Source organism: Zingiber officinale, chromosome 9B (assembly GCF_018446385.1).
Source record: "Zingiber officinale cultivar Zhangliang chromosome 9B, Zo_v1.1, whole genome shotgun sequence".
NCBI lineage: Eukaryota > Viridiplantae > Streptophyta > Magnoliopsida > Zingiberales > Zingiberaceae > Zingiber > Zingiber officinale.
In genome coordinates this window covers 57,326,601-57,350,202 of record NC_056003.1, presented here as the reverse complement: position 1 = coordinate 57,350,202, position 23,602 = coordinate 57,326,601, and the positions used below count along the sequence as shown (strand labels likewise).

Genomic DNA, 23,602 nt, shown 5'->3' with positions numbered 1-23,602 from the left:
CCAAATTTTTTGTAAGCTAATGTCTTCAATCTCCACATGTTCTTCATACCTTTCTTCCTCGGGCTTCTCAATTCCTATTCTCATGGTACCCACTACTTCTTCACCCTCTTCATCTTCATGTAATTTCTCAACAATTTTTGGCACTTTAGCACCACTAAGGTCCTCCTTTTGGCTACCAAGATCCAATTTTTTCTCCTCCTTCGGCTCATCAAACCCACAATCATCTAAATTAGTACTCGCCTTCAAAAAACTAGCGTCCTTCCCCTTCGTGTTCGGGTCGACCCAACTAGGGGTTTTCAAATAGTACATCACCGTGCCATTTCCGTCAAAGGAGACTCCTTTAAGGTGCTCCTTGGGTGAATCTAATGCGAAGTAGTCGAGCACGATGGTTTCTTCACTGGAGTTATGCTCCTATGAGGGTTTTTAATTATCCTCACCGGCATCGAGATCTCCCAGTCGTGGAACTCGAGATGACCTTTCATGGCGGGGATGACGCTTAAGAGCAAAAGACGAAGAGGCAAAGAGGGAGGAGATCGAGAAAGGAGAACGAATGCAACATGGTGTTGTGGTGCTATTTTTGGATGAACGGTAATAGAGGAGGGAGAAGAGAGGCGGGTAAAATGGGAAATAAACTCAGCGAGGCTACATTGTTTGGATAATTCCAAAACCAAGTACTGAAATGGAAAAAACACAAAATCACCTAGTAAATCACTGTTTCTTAATTGTTTTATAAACTTAAAAAATTGATATTTTACTAAACTGCATAAGCAAGTTTTGGTATTATTCAAAGCACATATCCAACTCTTATAATACTCAAATTACGTACTATATTCCTAAAATATCTCTCCTCTTTCTCTATAAGTATATCAATAGTTTCATTTGAAATTAGTTGACGGACTTAGAAAACTCTAAATCACTACAAATTAAAATTAATATATTTTTGAAAACTTTTTAATGTATTATACTCTCATATCTGAATTTGATAATGTAAATTAAAAATAATTAATTTTTAAATTGCAAAGACTTCATAAAATTTATAATAAAATCATTATAAGACTTAGGACAATGATACTTACTAATCAACACTACCAATATACTTCAAGAACTTCTATGATATAAGTCCCCTTGGATGAGTCTAGTGGCTAGCACATGAGGTATTGCCATAATGAGGTCCCGTGATTTACCTCCTCCGTGTTGGTCTTGGGACGAGTTGGCAAGAACTCCTATGGTATAAGTCCATCAATTAATTTCAGACAAAATTAACTGATAAATTAAGAGAATTCCGAATGACTTCAAACCACAATTAATATACTTCTAAACTTCTTTTTAATATATATATATATATATATATATATATATATGAATTCGATAACGTAAATTGAGAATAATGAATTGGTAAAATAAAAATTTAGAGATGTGCTCTTAATTATATTTAAATATCTTAATTTATGTTATCAAAATTAGATATGAACATATAAATATATTAAAAAAATTTTAAAAATATATTAATTTTGATTTAAAGTTATTTAAAAATTTTTAGATTCATATTTTGGAGGAAATTGACTAATGAATCTATGAACAAATACATAGGGTATTTTCATGCCGTATAATTATTGTTAAATTTTATTTTAAAAAGAGGATTAATTATTTCTTAATTGTTTTACAAACTAAAAAAAAAAGTGTGAATTTCCCTCTTTGTCTCTAGCCGTCTGCATCTCTCAGTTGTCTACAGTAGATCTTGGCAGTCGGTTCAGCCCACGACGCGATATAGTTACCACGCTTGGCGATGTCGGCAACCATCGTCCGATAAACCTAGGGCGGCAGCAACAGCAGCGCCACCCGTTCCTCCTTGATGCCGCCCTCTCAATCTCCCTTTCTCGTAGATCCTCTACGCCCTTGATCTCGTCGCCGCGCCGCTAGGGTTCTTGCGGAGGAGGTTGGAAGGGAGGGTTTACATGGCGGAGCCGGCGGAGATCCCAGCCTGGCTGAAGAACCTGCCCCTGGCCCCGGAGTACCACCCCACGGAGACGGAGTTCGCTGACCCGATCGCCTTCATCTCCCGCATCGAGCGTACGGCCTCCGCCTTCGGCATCTGCAAAGTCATTCCCCCGCTGCCCCGGCCATCCAAGAAGTTCGTTCTCGCAAACCTCAACCGCACCCTCTCCACCCATCCCGACCGTCCACGGCCGCCTTCCTCATCCCCCTCCCCCTCCCCCTTTTCTCAGTCCGCCGTTTTCACCACCCGGTGCCAGGAGCTCGGGGCAAAGCGTGGCCGCCCGCTCCCTGTGCAGAAGCAGGTCTGGCAGAGCGGCGAATTCTATACTCTGGACCATTTTGAGGCCAAGTCCAAGGCATTTGCCCGCACCCAGCTCACTGGTTTCAAGGAAGTCGACCCTCTGTTGATTGAGACCCTCTTTTGGAAAGCTGCTGCAGAAAAACCCGTCTCTGTAGAGTATGCCAACGATGTACCAGGTTCCGGGTTTGGTGTGCCTGAGGAACCAGTCTATCTCCATTGTGGAAGAAAGCAGAAAAAAGGGTTCGATAAGAGGAGCATCCAGGAGCCAAAACACATGTGCCCACAAGCATCTGGGGAACAAGAGGGCATGAATGACTCTGGATGGAAGCTATCCAATAGCCCATGGAATCTCCAAGTTATTGCTAGGTCACCTGGCTCTCTCACTAGGTTTATGCCTGACGAAGTGCCAGGAGTCACCTCACCTATGGTGTATATTGGGATGTTGTTCAGTTGGTTCGCATGGCATGTTGAGGATCATGAGCTGCATAGCTTGAACTTTCTCCACATGGGTTCCCCAAAAACTTGGTATGCTATTCCTGGGGATCATGCTGCCATGCTAGAGGAGATTATTCGTATCCAGGGCTATGGAGGAAGCATGGATAGGCTTGGTAGGCTAGCACATTAACTTTCCACATGATTGTGCACTTTGACAAGTGGATAAGATCAATTTTTACTTGTTTCTTTTGTTTCAGCTTCTCTAATTATGTTGGGTGAGAAAACAACATTGCTGTCCCCTGAAATTCTGGTGCTATCGGGAATACCATGCTGCCGGTAAAAACTCTGATCCTTGATAATTGAACATCTGCTTATGACTAGTCTTAGTTTCACTGGGTTTCTTGTAAAATTTCTTTCTGTTTAAAATTCTATTATAAACTAAAAGTATCAATTGTTTCTGTTTAGGTTAGTGCAACGTCCTGGTGAATTCGTTGTAACATTTCCAAGGGCTTATCATATAGGCTTTAGCCACGGTAAGTTTTTTTTTAAATATAATTCTGAGAGCTATTAGTTCTTGTTAAATATTGTAAACTATTACATACTATCTCTAATAATGACTAAGATATAATGTTTCTGATTTTTGCCCTTAAATTAAGATTTTTTTTTTTACTTTCAAATTATGCCTCCTTTAACTTATCGAGAAGATACAAATTGCATTTACATATTGTGAGATCTTACCATATTTTGTGGAATATGTATTGGTATCAATATTGGGCCAAAACCCAAAATGTCAACAATATTTGATTGATATAATAGGTAGGCTTAGCCGACTTCACCTAGTGGGATAAATCTTGATTGTTGTTGTTATATATAATAGGTAGGCTCAAAATTGGAAAAACAATTGAAAATATATTTTTTTTAAATGATGAAATGGTGAATAAGGTTGTTAGATGAAAAGAAATACTATAGTTGAAAAAGTATCCAAAAACTATATTATATGATACTGGTTAGATTTTTGCATCATCTTCGTGCTCCACTTAAATGTGAAGATCCTTTTAGACAATTGTAAGCAAGACTCTTAACTCTTGAAACATGTGTTACCTTTGTTTTAAACTTGAATAGTTTTGAAGGTGGTTTACAGCCTATTTGCTAATTAAATGGGTTACAAATCCTCTTCTCGCTTACCGGTGCTTGCCAGTTGGTTTCATGGATACTTTTGTTCATGGAACCAATTGCTGAAACTCCAAGCTTCTTATCAAATGAATACCCAAGTACTCCTCCATATCCAATGCCACTTGAAAAGTTTGTTCTTGGTTGTGAAGTGGCTGCTTTAATAATTCTCTTCTAATTTCCGACTTTATCCTTATACGTTGCAAGAGTTTGTTGTGAATCTTTAACTCATTGAACTTTTCCATATATCCAGCAGCTACAGCGACAAATATATTTCTCTCGTAGCTTAGCCTTCATCTCTTGCCATGAGTTGATTGGTGGTTGTCTTATACTTCTTATGTCTGCTTTAATTAGCGTCCACAATATCTTTGTTAAACCCATGAGCTTTATTTGAGTAAACCTTACTTTTTGATCATCTATGATGTCGTACCAATTAAAATATTATACTATTGATGCAAGCCAATCAACAAATAAATTGAGATCCACTTTTCCTTAGAAATATGGTTCCAATAGCATTTTGATAATTGTTCTTTGTCTCAAGGAATCCTCTTGTCCACTTTGTTGTTGTTGAAATCTTAGAAGCCTCTTGAATTAACTTGTTTGCTCGAGATATTTCTCCTTACTCCCTTGGGTTTGATCACTTTTAGATTGAGAAGGCAGGGTTTTTCAACATCGTTGCATGCCATTAAGTTGTTCATATGAATATCTCATCTTGTTGACTATCAGTCAACTTTCCTCTAAAACACCTGGATTTTATAGACATATTATCTTAGGCTTTAATGCAAAATATGATTCAACATAAGAAGAGAGATTGAATCTTAGCCATCACACTGTAGGGGGATGGGATTGCCTCACACAATTTGGAAAAATTATTAAAAAAAACTCAGCTTTTATATTAGATTCTAGTTTTGTAATACAACAATACATATTTTTACTACTTGAACTCTTTAACATAGAAAACATAAAGAACTCAGCGACACTCTTAATTGACCCTCCAATTCCTAAACATTGGAAATTAAAAAACATTAAAATTGATAGGAATTGTTGGACTTTATAGTGGTCTCTTTGACTTCCAAACACTTTGACTTTTAAACCTTAGAATTATTGAGCGTTACAACATTTCCTAAATACATAAGCATTTTTGTTACTTAGGTATATGGCCCCATACTATGTACACATTATGTTTAGCTCAATTGAAGATTGTTTCTATGTCTTTTAAAACCATGTCTAGTTTACCTCATCATCTTAATACCTCTTTCCTTAATATATATTATTTAGAACATGCTTCACTACCTCAATTATACCTAAGTTGCACTATTTTTTTCATCTCATCCTTTTACTCATGATTTTATTCACTTTCTTAGTTATTTGCCTCATCATCCTTGCCGTCATGATTGCATCTGCATCTATCAGCTATGCCACTCTTCCATAGCCAATTCATATTTGACCTTAAGAAAGGTTATTATTGAGCCTTCACTTGTTGCACGTGCCCAATGTTTAAAAGTGGTCCAAATCAGTGTTTGAAGTGTCGTCATGGCCAAAATTTATATGTTTACTTGCCAACAGGTACATGAAACACTCACCAAAGCAAGAGAGACAAAGTAGAGGGAAAAAATAAGGAAGAAAATCCCAAAGCGAGGAGAGGAAGAAGTTACTAGGGAGAGAGAGGGCGTGAGACGCGATCGTAGCAAGTGCAATCGTTGAGTGTTGTGGGGCCTTTAGGCAATAGGTGGTTGTGGATGGTAGACGATGGGTGACTATGGGTGGCCAGCTAGTCGTAAGTGGTGGATGATTATCGAGGTCACACGTGATTATGTGTGAGATGCATGCATGCTAAGGGAGTGAAAGAGAAGGGGAGCAGTGGGTGGCCAGATGACGATTGCAAACATCGAGCAACCACAAGTGTGGGTGGGATGCGTGTAGGCTATGAGCGAAAAGAGAAGGGGGAAGGGAGAAAGAAAAATAAAATATTACCTAATTATTTAAATAACTAAATAATTACTAACAAAAAATACAACTAACCTAATTATCACTAATTTATCCAAGATATAACTTTGGTTTAGTTTTAATAAACCAAATTGAATTCAAATCGAGTTTAGTTTAAATCAATGTTTTAAATCACGTAGCGTTGGTTCATAGCATTTTTGTCTTGTCATCGCATAACATAAATAGCGAAGCACATAGCGCAAGCTTTTCGTGCACGCCAATTTTTAAATTTTAAAAAACAAAAATACTTATACAAGTAAAATAAAAATAATATAACCTAAAATTAATCATAATAATTCATTACATGTCAAAATATCCAAGAACAACAATTTAAAAAATCTTATAATTAAAATAACATAACCTAAAAATAATCAGTATCATCCAACTCTATATCACTATCATTGATCCTGTTCGAACCAAGAGTCAACGGACACTGGGCACGTGGCGCTCCCTGCTGGATCCTCGAGCGCTCCGGCGAACCTGCAGCAAAACCGAGCCGGGAGGGGTGTCCCGGCGACGGCCCTCCGACGCTCAAGTTAGGCGAGGAATAACGAATAGGTGGCCTCAAGATGAAGATTTTTCTCCCTACCTCCCGTGAAGAAATGGAGGCCTTATATAGACCTCTCGAAGAAGCCTGGGCGCGCCAGTCGAAGCAACCACTTGCCTTTGACCATGCCCAGGTATGGGTCTGTCAGAAGGGCCATGCCCAAATATGGATCTGTCAGGCAGACGTCCATGAGACCATACTGCTACTGTATCAACCTTTCCATGATGTGACGGCAAGATCCTCCATCGTGCGATCTTGTGTACGGCCTAATCATCCTTCTGTTGATATCCCATATCCCGAGCTGAGCGCATAGGCCGCTCGGCCACCTTTATACCCTCGCCCCTATCCTGGCCGAATGGACCACCCGATCGGCCCTTCGGTCCCAGCCGAGCGGACTTCCGCTCGGCCCTTCGGTCTTCCTGCCTTGGCGTCGGAAACCCAAGCCCATGGATGAGTTATCTCTAGCTTGGCCAGCCCTCCATCCGTCCTTAGGTTGGGACCCTTCAGAAGGTGGGCCCCGTATTCTTACCGCCGGATCACTTGCCTTCCCTTCAAGTCTAGTCGAAGGAGGAAGTGAGTCCGACTGACTGGACCATATGTGTCCGAGCGGGCGGTCGTCGCCTTTCCGTTGCTTATAGTATTCGTGGGGCCGTTCGGCCCTTCCTCCAAATTCAGCCGCTCGGCTCTTCGTTATGGTGGTCTTGTCGCTCAACAGGAATGTTTGCTTGTCTAAATCTCCTTGTGCACAATATTCTTCTGTTTGCTTAACGTTGATGTTTAGCGTCAGTCATGTTCTTAAGCATTCTCCCTCACGCGTCCGATCGGCTTGCCTCATTGCATAAAGTCCGAGCGAGGAGGCCTACTCGCTCTGCACGTATCCTGCCTGCGTGAAGTCAACAAATGCCGAGCATCGAAGGACCAACCCCCAATCGGGCCTGAATGTTTTAATATTTGTAATTTCCGCGGTTTCTTACTCTGATATTCGTTCTTCGGCGCGGATGTTTATAGCCGATCGGCGCGGCTCTCGATTTTTAACGACGGTGCTCGTCGGCGCGGATGTTTATAGCCGATCGGCGCGGCTCTCGATTTTTAACGACGGTGCTCGTCGGCGCGGATGTTTATAGCCGATCGGCGCGGCTCTCGATTTTTAACGACGCTGCTCGTCGGCGCGGATGTTTATAGCCGATCGGCGCGGCTCTCGATTTTTAACGCCGGTGCTCGTCGGCGCGGATGTTTATAGCCGATCGGCGCGGCTCTCGATTTTTAACGACGGTGCTCGTCGGCGCGGATGTTTATAGCCGATCGGCGCGGCTCTCGATTTTTAACGACGGTGCTCGTCGGCGCGGATGTTTATAACCGATCGGCGCGGCTCTCGATTTTTAACGACGGTGCTCGTCGGCGCGGATGTTTATAGCCGATCGGCGCGGCTCTCGATTTTTAACGACGGTGCTCGTCGGTTAGTCCGCTCGGATTATTTATAGACGCCGGCTCGTCTCTCGATATTTAACGTCGGAGCTCGACGGCACGGATATTTATAGCCGGTCGGCGCGGCTATACGGTTTAACGTCTGGGCTAGACGGGCTTCGAGCCTAACTCCTTACCAGGTCGAGCGACCTTGGCCTTCACATCTTATCTCGCGTTTGGACAGTCTTTGTGCCCGGCCGAACAGCACGGGTCATTTGCTTGCGAATATAATCGGCTGGGGGGCCTTCGCTATTCGGGCGCCTGGCTCGGATAATCTACATGCCCCTTCCACCCAGCTCGGAGAACGTACTCCTGGCCGAACGGCCCAGGGTCTGCTGCGTCGAGCATTTTGGCTCGGATAATTTACCTCCGTCCGACTGGTACGGGGCCTTCAATTTTAGAGCGCTTGGCCCGATGCAGCATGTGATCATAATCTCGTGGCGGCTTTCGGATGAGCGACCGGAAGAAGTCCCCATCTACAAGGCCTTGCGTGAAGGCATTCATCATCGTCTCCGATGTGGCTGTTGGGATATCCATCGTCACTTGGTTGAACCGCTGAATGTAAGCTCGAAGCGATTCTCTCGGCTCTTGTTTGATGGCGAACAAGCTGACACTTGTCTTCTGATAACGCCGACTGCTAGCGAAGTGGTGGAGGAAGGCCGTTCGGAAGTCCTTAAAGCTAGCGATGGATCATTCCGGCAGCCTCCGAAACCACCGTTGAGCCGATCCCGAGAGAGTCGTAAGGAAAACGCGGCACTTTACTCCGTCTGTATATTGATGGAGTGTAGCTGTGTTATCAAACTTACCCAGATGATCATCCGGGTCCGTTGTTCCGTTGTACTCGCCGATCGTCGGGAGATGAGTCCGCCCGGGGAGCTTTCCCTTTTCTGTCATCCCGCCTTGGCATTTCGTCTGAAGAAGAGCCTCTATCTCTCCGAGCTGGCGCGGCTTCAGGGGTGCGAAATAAGGCCCGGTGGAATGCGACGGTGGCTGGAGGTGCTTCCGCTCGGCCGACCGACGCAGACGTTGCTTGTTGCTCCGGCCGTTCGGCCGCTGCTTTCTGTTTTTGTTCCACAAGTTTGGCGGCCCTTATCTCGACTAGAGCTTCGAGTTCTTCCGTCGAAAGCGCCACCGTGTGTTGTCGTCCACCCTCGTCCATCGTTCTTGTTCGGATGCAGGTGCGTTCCCACAGACGGCGCCAATTTGATCCTGTCCGAACCAAGAGTCAACGGACACTGGGCACGTGACGCTCCCTGCTGGATCCTCGAGCGCTCCGGCGAACCTGCAGCAAAACCGAGCCGGGAGGGGTGTCCCGGCGACGGCCCTCCGACGCTCAAGTTAGGCGAGGAATAACGAATAGGTGGCCTCAAGATGAAGATTTTTCTCCCTACCTCCCGTGAAGAAATGGAGGCCTTATATAGACCTCTCGAAGAAGCCTGGGCGCGCCAGTCGAAGCAACCACTTGCCTTTGACCATGCCCAGGTATGGGTCTGTCAGAAGGGCCATGCCCAAATATGGATCTGTCAGGCAGACGTCCATGAGACCATACTGCTACTGTATCAACCTTTCCATGATGTGACGGCAAGATCCTCCATCGTGCGATCTTGTGTACGGCCTAATCATCCTTCTGTTGATATCCCATATCCCGAGCTGAGCGCATAGGCCGCTCGGCCACCTTTATACCCTCGCCCCTATCCTGGCCGAATGGACCACCTGATCGGCCCTTCGGTCCCAGCCGAGCGGACTTCCGCTCGGCCCTTCGGTCTTCCTGCCTTGGCGTCGGAAACCCAAGCCCATGGATGAGTTATCTCTAGCTCCGCTCGGACCACTACCCGCTTGGCCAGCCCTCCATCCGTCCTTAGGTTGGGACCCTTCAGAAGGTGGGCCCCGCATTCTTACCGCCGGATCAATCATCATCAATAGTGTCTATGGTCGGAAAATTTCCACTATCAAAAGTTGTTGGAATTACTCCACCAGAATTTTCAGCATCAAGATGATTATCTTCCACAAGACTCAACCTTGCTTGTTTGTCTTTGTTTCCACCGATTATATAAGAGATACGACATTTAAGAATCAAGTATAAGTGAAGTAGATATAAGTACATAATTTGCATATTCTTGAATTTTCAACAGCTCTTATTTTTGAATTCGTAGGAGGAACTTCAACTATATCCTCAACATCTTCGACTCGCTTATCTAATTCGAAAAGACTTTCAAAGATAGCCAGCGACACACTCACAATAGGATCACTTTTAAATAATTCATTACGGGACCTTCTTTCTCAATTATCCATTCATCATCTGAATCAATTTAATCAACTACAATGGGATCATCTTGTCTCTCCTCCTAATGCTTTCTCTTCCTAAGCTTGAAGTTATATTTTACAAACATCAACGCATTCAGCTTCGTATGTTCAATCTTATTTCTCTTTTTTGTATGAATCTAATATTACAAAGAAGAAAACATATATAAAAAATTAAGCAATGATATAAAAATTATAAAACAATTAAAATTCAAGTAGAGTTATAAACTTAGAATATTCACCGATTCAAAAGTGCTCCAATTTCTTTCACATCCCGAAGCACTATAAGTGAGACCAAGCACTCGAATTGCAAACGTAGTAAGTTCGGGTGTCTTACTTCCAAAACGTTCCCACCACGAGACTAATAGCATAAAGAAAATTACAAGAATAAATATATATATATATATATTTACAAGAACGGTTACAAGATGTAAATTTTATCCCGCAACATTTTTGTTCGTTTTGTTATTGGAGCTCCAAATTCTCCTTCTGCTTTGTTATACAAGTCCAATTGGATGTCCACTTTAAGATGATCATCATCTTATCCATGCAAGCATACAATCCATCTCTAACTTCATCACAATCAGAAAATCTTTCTTCATAATGTAATTGCGGGTTTAAATCGTACCCGACCACATGTAGAGGATGATGAAGTTGTGGAGTCCATCGGGAATCAATTTTTTTTTTCCAAATGGGCTTATATTTTCAACTCCCCTACAATTAAATTTTATTATCTCTTTTGCCTTATCCATAAGTTCATAAATATATCCCAAGGCCGATCTCTTTTCCGAATCAACTTCCCTTAACACACTTAACAAGAGGAACAACACTCTTAACACAAAATGCAACATGCAGCTAACTACACTCTTAACACAAAATGCAACATACGGCCAAAAGTTGGGATCATTAACAACAATTCTTTTCATGACCTTCCCTGAGTTGTTTGAGATAGTGGTGAACTAACCCAATCTTTGGAAGCAAACATTTGTTCAAGTGGTTTTTTAACCTTATACATACTCTAAAGAGTGAGAAATGAAGTAGCATAGCGAGTAACAGCAGGATGGAGAATTTCTTTACCGTTTGTATACTTTCTCATCAAAGAAAGTATAGTCCCATGACCATAAAGGAACTTCACAACCATCTTAGCATGCTTAATTGTGTTAGAAAAAATCTTCAACTTTGCAATATTCTTTAACATTAGATCAATGCAATGTGCCGCACAAGGTGTCCACCAAATTCCGTGTCTAGTCTCCATAATTTTTTCCCCCGCCTTAATATAATTTGAAGCATTATCCGTGACAATTTGAATCACATTTTCCTCTCCCACCTCATCAACAACATCATCAAGATATTTAAAGATCAATTCCCCATTTTTAATATGCATCACTAGATTTCAAAAAGAAAGTGCCGGTAGGACTATTCACTAAAAAATTGATCAAACTTCTATTCTTCTTATCCGTCCAACCATCGGACATAATAGTGCATCCATATTATTTCCATGCCTTTTTATACTCATATATTAGGTTGATGCCATCAACCTCAGCCTTAAGTATCCAAATTCTTAACTCATGCATTGAAGGAGACTTGAACTCTCTTCCATGTTCTGCAATACCCTCAATCATAGGCAATCAATAAGGATCATTCACAACATTAAACGGAAGTGTTGTAGAGTAAATAAAACAACCAACTCTACGTTTCACATCATCAAGCAAATCTTTTTTGTATGCTGAATTTAGGGTTGTTTGTCTAGGTTTCGAACTAACAAACCCATGAAGAGTACCTTTACCTTTTGTAAAATACAGTGGTATGCAATGATGTATCAAGTCTATCCTTCATTTTTGACTCAATAATCACTATGATAGATTGATAGTTTGATTCCACGTTGTTCAGGGCTACCTTGATATCTTTAGCTAAAGAAGCTCCCCATATAGAAAACCCATGAATGTCTTTCTATCGAAAAACTCTTACCAAAAGAGTAAATATTTTCAAATAAAGTGTGACACCATTCTAAAAACTTATGTGATGTGCACAGTAGAGTAAGCCAATTTCCCTTTATTTTTGACCATTTACATTTCTCCCACATATCATTTGTAAACATGATTCTTAAATTAGATTTTTTTCAATCAAGCTTTGCAATGTGAGGAAATTTGATGCAAACCTGGTAACACTATATCTCTCTTCTTCATGAAACTTCTCATCAATTATAAAGTCTTATGATGATCATAAATAAAAATGGTAAAAAACTTGACTTGCTCAATAATCTTTTTATATTGTGGAAGTTTGCCAATACTTTTAAGCATGAGATTAATCGTGTGAGTTGCACATGAACTCCAAAAGATTCCAGGTCGTTTTTTTCTCATCAATTTAGTTGCAATAATATTGTTGGTGGCATTGTCTGTTACAATCTGAACAATATTCTAAGCTCATATTTGTTTAACACACTTGTCAACATACTCAAAGATTCGTCTGAAGACTCTAAAAATGTAGTACCCAACTTGCAATTAACGCACAAATTTAAGATGCTTTTTTTTCTATCACTCCATGCTTCTGTCATGATTGAGCACTCATTCTTTGCCCATCCTTCTTCGTGTTTCTTCAGCAGTTGCTTTGTTCTTTCAACTTCGACTTTCAACAGTGGCTCCCTAAGTTGATATTGAGTTGGAGGCTTGAATCCTGGTCCAAATTGACCCACTGCCTCTATTAGTTGCTGGAAGCTATCATTATCAACAACATTGAATGAGATTCTATTTTCATAAACTCATCTCCCAACATATTGTTGAACTTGTTGAGTTCTCTCTTTGAAAAGAGCCTTATTTTTTTTTTTTTTTTTTTTTTTTTTTTTTGTGAAGCACGTTACTCCCATCGGAACCTATCTATCCACGGGACCAAGTGGAAGAGGTTTTTTAATTCCATTTATCCCTTCAATTTCAGGACCTTCTTCATCTAGAAAAATAGTCACCTCTGCTCTACAAATTTGTTCTTCCATTATTTTGTTCTTCTTTCTGTTCCTCCCTTCTAAATAGTCCGTTTGCACTTATTTTAATCTTCTTGAGATGCTTTTTCGACAACTAGATACATTTCCAGGTATATTTGCTATGTGCTTCTTGATCCTATACACTCCCCTCATCGTTTTTTCACACAACTTGCATTTAATTTTGTTGAGGTTTTTAGGATCAATCAACATCCCAAACTCCCATCCAATGTCATTTGACTCTCCTAAGAATTTCGGATTCGGGTTGAATGATGGATGCCGTCAAAGATTGATTGTTTGTCATTGTAATTGTAATAATCTGAAAAGTGATTTAAGAATAAATTTAGGATATACATCAGTAAAAAAACATTAATATAAATTAGTAAAAAAAATATTATCAGAATATAAATATGATTTATATGAATTAATAAGATTTATTTGATTTTTTAATTTTAAATATAAAATATCAGAATATAAATTAATTAATAATATTTATTAGAATTTTAAAATTTTAAATATAATATTATTAGAATATAAATAACTTAATATTTATAATTTTTTTAATTTTAGATATATTTTTTATATAATTTATTGGGATAATTTAATTAGGGTGTATAAAAACCTATTCAAATTACCCTATTTAAGTGAGGAATTATTGAATTAAATAAATAAATAATAAAAAAATTAAAAAAAAACATCATGAGGCTATGCTGAACGCGACACGACGTAATTGCGCTGAACTCCGGTGGCGACAGGCGCATTATCGGACGCGTCTAGGGCCACCGGATGAGTCGCCGGAAGCTCCGGCGAAGCGTCCAATGCCGCCGAAAGATTCCGGCGACTCGTCCGGCGATCCCAGACACGTCCCGCGACGCCGGAAGTGTTGCTGGAGGCAAAAAAAATTGCATAAAATAAATTTAAAAACTTAATGATCGTCGAGCTCTTCCGGAGGAGGCGAGAGGTAGTCGGGATAGTCTAAACGACGTGAGATCGAATAGGATTTAGGGCTTTAAATGGAAAAAATAAATAAATAAAATCCAAAGTTTTTGCGACGCCAAGTGATGCCCAGCGCCGCCTAGGCGGCTGGGCCACCTAGGCTTCCCTCCCAACACCTTTCTGATGTGGGTGCTGGCCACTGAGCGCCTAGGCGGTGCCTAGGTAGCTGCCTAGGGCGCATTTTAGAACTCAGTGAAAGAGTAAATGCCAAACTTGAATCTTGACCAGATACTTTAAGGTTTTAAGTTTAGTAGAAAAAAATTAGAATTTAAGTTTAATAGTATTAAACGTAATAAGACAATTGTTAAAGTAGGAGATGACGAATCATTGGAGTTTTAAGTATCTAGGAATGCTTTAGAAAAAGGATGTAGGATACAAGCAAGGTGGTTGAAATAGAGGAGAACATTAGATGTTCTTTATGACTGTAAGGTCTCTCTAAAGTATAGCAAGTTATACGATCTACTTTGTTATATAAAGTTGAATGATGACATATGAATCGAGCACATGAGAAGAATATAAGTCCTAGACATGAGGACGTTAAGGTAGATGTATGAATATATGAAGATAGACAGGATAAGAAATTATTAGAGGGAATTGAGGCTACATCCATAAATGGAGAATAGAATAATATATTTTATTAAGTACGGGCTTTTGTGGTCAAAAACGTATCTTGTCTTTATCACGAATAATTTTCCTTGGCTAACAATACTTGTTGTTTTGCCGATATCCGTCGGCTCTTGCATTTTTTTTCTTCCTTATAGAGGAAATAAGATGTTCAGGTGGTATGCTATAGGTATTTGCTTGTTAAATCGTACATACCCATAAGGAATGGATGTTACACTATATAGAAAGAGTCCATATAGAACAAAATTTTCTAACCTAAAGTTCCACTTGCTGAGATGCTTTCCTAACGGAATAGAATTACATAGATTCCACTCAAATTTAAAATAAAATTCAATCTCATTTATTGCTTCATGATGTCAATGCTTTTCTTAATTTATAAAAGGTGCATCAGTTCTTCTTACATTGGGCTTGATGTTTTAGTGCATCTGATGCTACTGCTACAGGTATTTGCTTGTTAGGAATCCTACACACCCATGAGGAGTGAATGTTACACCCTATAGAAAGAGTCCATATGTAACAAAATTTTCTTATATGTTGCACTTGCTAATCTGCTCTCATAACGGAATAGAATTACATAGATTGCATTCGAATTATAAAAAAAATCAATCTCATTTATCGCCTCATGATGTCAATATTTTGCATAATTTAGAAAAGTTGCATCAGCTCTTCTTAACATTGGGCTTGATGTTTTAGTGCATCTGATGCTATAGGCATTTGCTCGTTAGGAATCCTACACACTCATTAGGAATGAATGTTACACCTATAGAAAGGGTCCATATAGAACAAAATTTTCTTACTTAAAGTTCCACTTGCTTTCCTAACTGAATAGAATTACATAGATTAACACTCAAATTTAAAAATAAATTCAATCTCATTTATTGCCTCATGATGTCAATATATATTTTTTAATTTATAAAAGTTGCATCAGCCCTTCTTACGTTGGGTTTGATGTTTTTAGTGCATCTGATGTCTTACACTATCTGATGAAGCAATATAGTATTATTTCTTAGATATTTTGCAAATCAAATATAGTTTTAAATTCATTTGTCCTATTATTGAGACAATATATTGTTTAATTAAAAGCTTTTACATTTTTGTGGTTATGTTTATCTTTTCTTGTGTCTATATTTACTGTCTTCCTCATTTAGTTCTGTTATCATTGTTGCACGAACAGGATTCAATTGTGGTGAGGCTGCAAATTTTGCGACTCCAAAATGGTTAACAGTGGCAAAAGAGGCTGCAGTGCGAAGGGCAGCAATGAATTTTCTTCCCATGCTCTCCCATCAACAATTGCTGTATTTGTTATCAATATCTTTTGTCTCTAGGTTAGTTCTTTATGTTTGTCGAGGTGCAATTTGGAGAGTTTGAATCGGACTAATTTTCTACTTTCATATTTGCATTTCCTTGCATGTGAGGGAAATGTGAATTTCCTGTGACAAACTAGTTTATGTTGGCTAGTTCTATAGTTCAAGGAAGTATTGTTTGATCTGGTATTTAGCAATATTTTAGATTGATGCCAATTGTTTTCGAATAAGTGGGTATCTGTTTCGATTTTTAAGCCCTATATGCTCATGTCACACATCTAATACTCTTCCCCATTGACCATGTAATTGTCTTTAGAAAATTAGATATCAGACAACAAGATCCATCTTTCCGGTGGTAATTGTACTTGAGTCAGAGTAAAATTGTTTAAAATATTTTAGGGAAGTTGTTATGATTGACCATATGGCATTGTAGGCATAGCATTGGGCTGGGAAGAGTGTTTGTTACTTACTAAAGTACAGGACCTTCCGTCCTTTCCCATATATGATGTTTATTACCAAAATAGTCACTATCTGATATCAGAGGCTTTCTACTGGCCAACCACTTGTTTTATTTCTACAAGTTTTTCAGCTAGTATTTGTTAGAAAACAGTAAGTGAGTGTGATTGGGATTGTGTAAACTTCATTTAGATTTTAGAACGAGGTGACTCATACCTAAGGCTTCATAAAAAATACCAAAAGACACTGTTTTTAAGTTTCTATGACTACACTGCTCATATACTTGTGACATAAGGCCAACTGAAGCTGTGATATTTTCTTTCTTTATTTCCTCCATTATTGGTGTCCATACTTTTGAATGAGTGAGCACCAAATTTTAGTTTTTTCTCCAGTTTGAATCTGGTGGTTTTAATGCCAGTGTCCCTAGAGAACTATTACCTGGAGGACGTAGTTCACGTCTGAGAGACCGTAGGAGAGAAGAAAAAGAAGTCTTGGTAAAGAAGGCATTTTTAGAAGATATGATGAGTGAAAGTAATCTATTATTTGCACTTCTCTCAAAAGCAGCAATCTCCAGTGTTATCTTGTGGGACCCAGAGTCACTGCCTTCTGCTTGCCCAAGTGCCCCACTACAATCTTCCCCGTTATCACCCAAAGCATGTAAGCCAACAACTGATGATGGTTGTGGAATTCAAAGAGACTCTGAATCAAGGGGTACACTTTCATTTGATCATGAAGGAGACACTTGCTGTACACAGGACACTCATGAATCAACTTCTAATTTTGCCGGAACTTCATCTCCTTGCATTAGGTCTGCTGAGGCATCGGAGAATGCTTTCCAAGCTGATTGGATTAATTCTCAGGTCAAAGCAATGGATAACAAGGATTTTGATGAAATTGATCTACCATGTGGTCTTAATGTTGACTCTGGATCATTGGCATGTGTTGCCTGCGGAATTCTTGGCTACCCATTTATGGCAATCTTGCAGCCTTCTGAAAAGGCATGCATGAAGCTTTTTCCATCAAATTTGGACGAATTCAACACAGTGCTTGACAAATCACTGAATGTGAATGTCCATTCTTCTGTGCCTTGCTCTGTTCAGAATTTAGATTCAGGTAAAATATTTTCCCATCTTCTTGATCTACATTTTCTATAGACAATTTATATTATTACATATGAGTCCGAACTTCCCAGCCTTCTTACAAAATTTTGTGTTGCTAAAAATGTATAGTAAGTATCATGTATGTGTTCCATTGCAGGATCCTCTTTTAGAACTTTAAGCATTGGCTAGAAAAATATCTATTTTGCAACATGTTACACTGATCATTTAGCAGCCAGATATGAGATGGAGGGTCTATTGTCAGTCAATTTCTCATTCACTTAATTTTTATTGGTTTAGAGGTCACAAAACATTATAAGATATAGGATAATGTTCAGCCCAAAAATGCGTGCCATAATTTATTGCCATGTTGCAACCTCTGTGATACATCAATGTTGAAATCTTGAAATGAATGACATGGAATATTTTGCATCTAATTGCTGGAGTTGGCATTTGTATACTAGTTGAAATTGGATTTACAGTGGAGATAAATACATCGTATTAAGCAGAATGATGTTCGGTGCAAATATGTTGGAGTTAATTGATATGTTGTGCAGCTAACAACTATAGATTCATGTTGTATTGTTATGTGCGGTCAACTTTTGTAGATTCAGAAAGTTTCTAGCAGATAACATACAATTTCTCATGTAGAACGGTGCTAATTTTCATTTTGTTACTTAAAATTCAAGAAGAAAACTATGCTGGCATGACAAAATAAGAAATTTATATTCAAATGCCAACTCACATCCTGATAACACTGCAAGTGTGTCTCTTGTTGAGAACCCAAGTGATGCCAGAGATGCTTCACCATACTGCATGCTAGATTTGATTGGTTATGAAGTTGAGATGACTAGATATAGTCATCTATTGAAAAGCTACTCGACATGTCTTTGCTGTCTGTTAGTAATTTGGGCAATGAGGAAGATAAACGCCTTTTTCTTGCAGTGGAGAATCAAGTATGTGAATTGAGACCGCAAGATAAAGGTTACACATCTGTTCAAGAACAGACTACTTGTAGTCAAGGTATTTACAAAACAAACTTTGAAAATCTGAATGGACAACAATTTTGTGATGTAGAGTAGAAACCTGTGCAGCACATAACACTTATACATGTTCCTGGGAAATAATGCAGAGATTGATTATAAAACCTACGAGGCAGACCGTTTTCCTGCTATTTCTTCCATCAAGACTGACAAGTTAGGTATGCCAATGAGGAGTCCTTCAGGTGTGGTTTCAAAATGGAATTTGTCCAGTAGTTTTCTAAGACCACGAATCTTCTGCTTACAACATGCTCTTGAGGCTGAGAACTTATTACAATGCAAGGGTGGTGCTCATTTGCTTGTTATATGCCATTCAGGTGTGCATCTATACAATTTGAATTTGTCTATGTTGCCTTGTACATCTATTCCGAAGTTTTTATATGCCATGCAGTGATTTTAATTTTTGTGTTCACCTTTTCTCATTGGATACTGCTTTACCTATCATGCTATTTTCTCATAAGCTTGAGCTGTTGACATGCAAGTGAACACGTGTATAGACTTAGCGATAAAGTTGTTAAATGGATGATTATCTATTACACAACCTTTAATATATTTATTTGGAAATTTTCATAACTTATTCAGTTAGAAACTTTCTATGTATGTTGGTATGACTGATCTTAATATGTTGGAGGTGTTTCTGTTTTAAAATGATAGTTAGGAGAAGTTCTTTGCACACAATTTGATAGACTACATGGAAGATGTAATGGTTCCAAGTGTGATAAATGATTTTCCTACATGTACAACTGTAAATTTACATTGAGGATCAGGTCTAATCTTTATCTTTATATGTTGGTACTGGATGGGCACATCGAATACATTCAAGATAAACTCCTTTGGTTTATGTTATTGTTGATGGCATTGTGATTATCAATGAAAATTCAATTAGATTAAATTTGAAGAAAAAATTTAGAAAATGAAAGTTAAGTATAATTACAATTGTGATTATTGTTGAAGATATCATTAGAGGTAAACAGTGAATAAGTCAAGAGGAACAGAAGATATCAAAATGTTAAAATAAATGTTTTGGGTTATTTAAAAGATAAAATAAAAAATAATACTATTTGAGAGTGGTTAGGTGTAGCTCTAATAAATGATACGAGGTGTTGAGGGATATTTTCTCTTTAACTAATGATTAGATGTAACAAAAATCCTTTAACTGATATGTACTACTAGTGATATAGCCTTGTAGCCTGCCCCAAATTATTGGGGCTACCATTGTTTGATAATGATGATGCTGATGACATACTAGTTGTGATTGGTATACCTGTTGATTTTATGATTTCATTATCAACCAATGCATCTGTCTATTTTTCTTTTTGTCATATGTTACAGCCTGCAATGATGCTTTTAAAAAAAGATATTTCATTAATTTGGTTTTGTAGACTACCTTAGAATGAAAGCTTTAGCTTTATCGATCGCCGAAGATATCAATATCCGGTTGAACTGTGATGATGTCCCACTAGTTAATGGGACCCCATCTGATCTGGATTTAATCAACATGTCAATTGATGAGGAAGGGCATGATGAAGACGGAAATGATTGGACATCGAAATTGGGTCTAAATCTGAAATATTGTGTTAAGCTCAAAAAGCAGATGCCCTCAAATAAAGACCAGCTTACATTATCCTTGGGTGGAATCTTTTCAGATCCTTCTCCCATGTCAGTAGTTTCAAATCTCAAGTGGCTTTCTAAAAAATTTCGCACTCCCTACAAGGTAGTTGGTATTGTCCAGTCAAAATCACATGTTGCAAATGTTCTAAAGTATGAGCTGTCAGATAGAAATAACTCAAAAGATGTTCCTGTAAAAATAACTACGGTTCATCATGGCTCTACAGTTGGATCAATTGGTATTACTACCAAACACAAGTTTACCTGCAATACTACACCCACAGATTCTACAATTAGTGAATCTCACATGGCCGATTCCAGTGGTGGTGATGATAGAAGAGATTCTGGTGCTGCTAGTGAAGTTAGTGGTCAAATGATTGGTGGTACAAGTGAAAACTTGCATAACATACCTATCTTGATTGCTGAATATCCTCAAAGGCATCTAGTTGATCAGGTGATTCTGGAAGTTAGGAAATATAGTGAGGTTGCTCCTCCTAGTTTCTGCCGCTTGTGTACTGATAATAGAAATGTTGAATGTTGTGAAGGCTCACCAGAGATTTACTCCAAGAGTTATAATGGTAAGGGAGCATTTTGTGACCCTATAGTGTGTTCCTGCAATAATTATTTGGATAGTTTAGAAACAGGTCAAGCTGCCAAAGAAGCAGAATCAAAAGACAAGCTCGGTAGTTCTGTTATACCAAAAGCTCCAACTTGTGTGCTTAATTCAGATGGTGAAACTTATGATCTAAGAGAAATCAGTGTCACAGGCAAAGCTAATCAGGAAGTATTTGTTGAAAGGGAATCATCTAGTGGACAAACTGCAAGGTGCCTTGGTAGTTACACAAATTTGGGGAATTCAGAGCATAACTATATATCTTTATTATCAGATCAGTTATTTCTTCCTGAAATACAGCTTAATAAAGGTGTTCAGGAAACTTCAAACAACAAACTAATTAAATATGCTGATAATTCAAATGGCTTCCTTCACAATAATAAAACTGATAATAATAAATTGCAGGAAAAGACTTTGTCTATGACTCAACATGTTGATGTTTCAGATGTTGCAAATTGCACTGATCAGTTTGTTTTGACCAATATGGTTGGTTCTTCTGACATACTGAATGAAGGGTCAACGAAACAGGCAGATATGGATGCCATCTCAGTGGTTGAAAATTCTGTAATCCAAGAAGTAAATGAAGATGCAAGAGAGTGCTGTACTTCTGAAGGTGTCTCTTTACCACAAAGAGATATGCAACTAGACTACAGATATCCAGCAAGAGTTGATCTTATTCAGTATGTAAGGCGTGGAAAGAAAAGAAATTATGTCCAAGCAACGCATGAAGATGGACAAGCTTGCTTTATCCGTGGCCCTTGTGAAGGTCTAAGGCCAAGGACTCAGCTTAAAGTAGAAACTAAGGCTAACACATTGATGTGGGAAAAAAGCTCCACAATCAAGTTAAGCAGAAGACCCGGAAATTTTCTTGTCAAAAAAGATGAACGCAGGGCCTTGAAATGTGATATTGAAGGCTGTTCTATGAGTTTTGGCACGAGACGAGAACTTTCTCTTCACAAACGGAACCGTTGTACGATTGAGGGATGTAAGAAAAGATTTAGCTCGCATAGATATGCAGCACATCATCAATGTGTTCACAAGGATGATCGACCACTTGTGTGCCCCTGGAAAGGGAAGGGCTGCAACATGACTTTCAAGTGGGCATGGGCTAGGACTGAACACATCCGTCTCCATACTGGAGAGCGCCCTTACAAGTGCAAATTCACTGATTGTGGGCAGACATTCAGGTTTGTATCTGATTTCAGCCGCCACCGAAGAAAAACTGGGCATTATGTTTCTCCATCTGCTGGATAGCCATTGATTTCATCAAACGCTCTCTAGATAGACTCTAGGAATTCACTTAATTTTGTCGTAGCTCTGTACAGGCTGATCCTGGTTGTATGAGATGCTGTTCCACGATGTTCTTTGCACGGGCAAAGGAACTAATTGTACCATTATTCTTCTCTCCATCATTTCATTATACTCTTCTCTGTCGTCTTCTCTCATTTCTTTAAAGCTTATTGTACGCCGACTGACCATTGTTGTAAGTCTACTAGATACAAACAATCATATGTAAAACCATGCCTAACCTTTTATTTCTACTTTAAAAAGGTTCAGTCTGTTTTCAGTTTTTGACATTCCGTGAAACGGAAGTTAGCGTGTTCGGTAGTTAGTATATTCTTTTTGTTTCTTCTAGATTCCCAGTGGATGTTGGGTTGCATTGTATGCCATTTTCTCAATGATCAGATACTTGTTAAACTTGAACCTTGTCAAATCTATCATTGAAGTCGTTTGACAGTAAAACCTTCTTATTTCTTGTAAGATGAGGGCATATTATTTAGAAATTGAATAGTGTCAATGATGTCATTAACTTTTACATGAAATATTATGATGAATGGCTAACAAAAAGTGAACAAGGGTACTTTTGTAGTAGCTTCAGTTATCAAAGTCCAATTAATTTATCTTTCACCTAGTGGCATAGGCTTCATTGAATTCATCAATTATCAAAGGGCAAAAATTAAAAATGGGTCTCTTTTAAAAAATATATTAAAATAATGGCCTAACATATTTCTTATTGCAAAAATATTTTTATTTCACTACTATTATAACAATTATGGTCGTAGTTATAAAGAGTATAATTGTTTTAATTTAATTAAAATTATTGAAGCAATGGTGAAAACGTCCTCTTAGCAATCCCTCCAGGACAACCCACTCTCTAGAAGAGGTCTATAGGATAACTTATGAAGAACATTTATCTCAACACAGTGCCCTTTACACGAGGGAGATCAAACAATTTTGATTAAAATTATTACACATAGAATACAATGATATTAAATTTAATATGATCAAAATTAAATCAACACTATAACATTAATGGCATATAGTTGGTATAATAATTTTGAAGTGATTAATGAGGTTTAAGTAATTTTAATTAAATTAACTTATTTATTTTTATATTGTAATTGATATGTGGTAAATGCTACTTATTATAACAGTTCTGAACTAATTACTATAACAACGCTACAATACCTTGGAATAAAAATATTTTTAAGATGAAATATTATTTTAATATTTTTAAAATAATACTTTTAATTAAAATGATAATAAAGTATATTCTTCTTTTTTTTTTATTTGATTTGATTTGATTTTAAAGTGTTATTATTATTTCCTCTTTCTAATAAAATTAAAAATACCTAAATTTTCAAAGGGCGTAGTAAAGGCTCATAAAGCGCACCTAGATTTTATATTCCTTAA

At 38.4% G+C, this 23,602-nt stretch overlaps 1 protein-coding gene across 1 annotated transcript; it reads left to right on the top strand.

The window, feature by feature from the left end:
* The first annotated feature begins 1,703 nt into the window (after nt 1-1,703).
* On the top strand, nt 1,704-22,478 carry LOC122022458 (lysine-specific demethylase SE14-like). Its single transcript, XM_042580477.1, has 8 exons — nt 1,704-2,904; nt 2,989-3,067; nt 3,197-3,264; nt 15,965-16,115; nt 16,969-17,663; nt 18,593-18,670; nt 18,780-19,004; nt 20,070-22,478. Exons 1-8 carry the CDS (start codon nt 1,956-1,958, stop codon nt 22,160-22,162), a joined length of 4,338 nt encoding a protein of 1,445 aa, XP_042436411.1. The 5' UTR covers nt 1,704-1,955; the 3' UTR covers nt 22,163-22,478.
* The last annotated feature ends 1,124 nt before the right edge of the window (nt 22,479-23,602 follow it).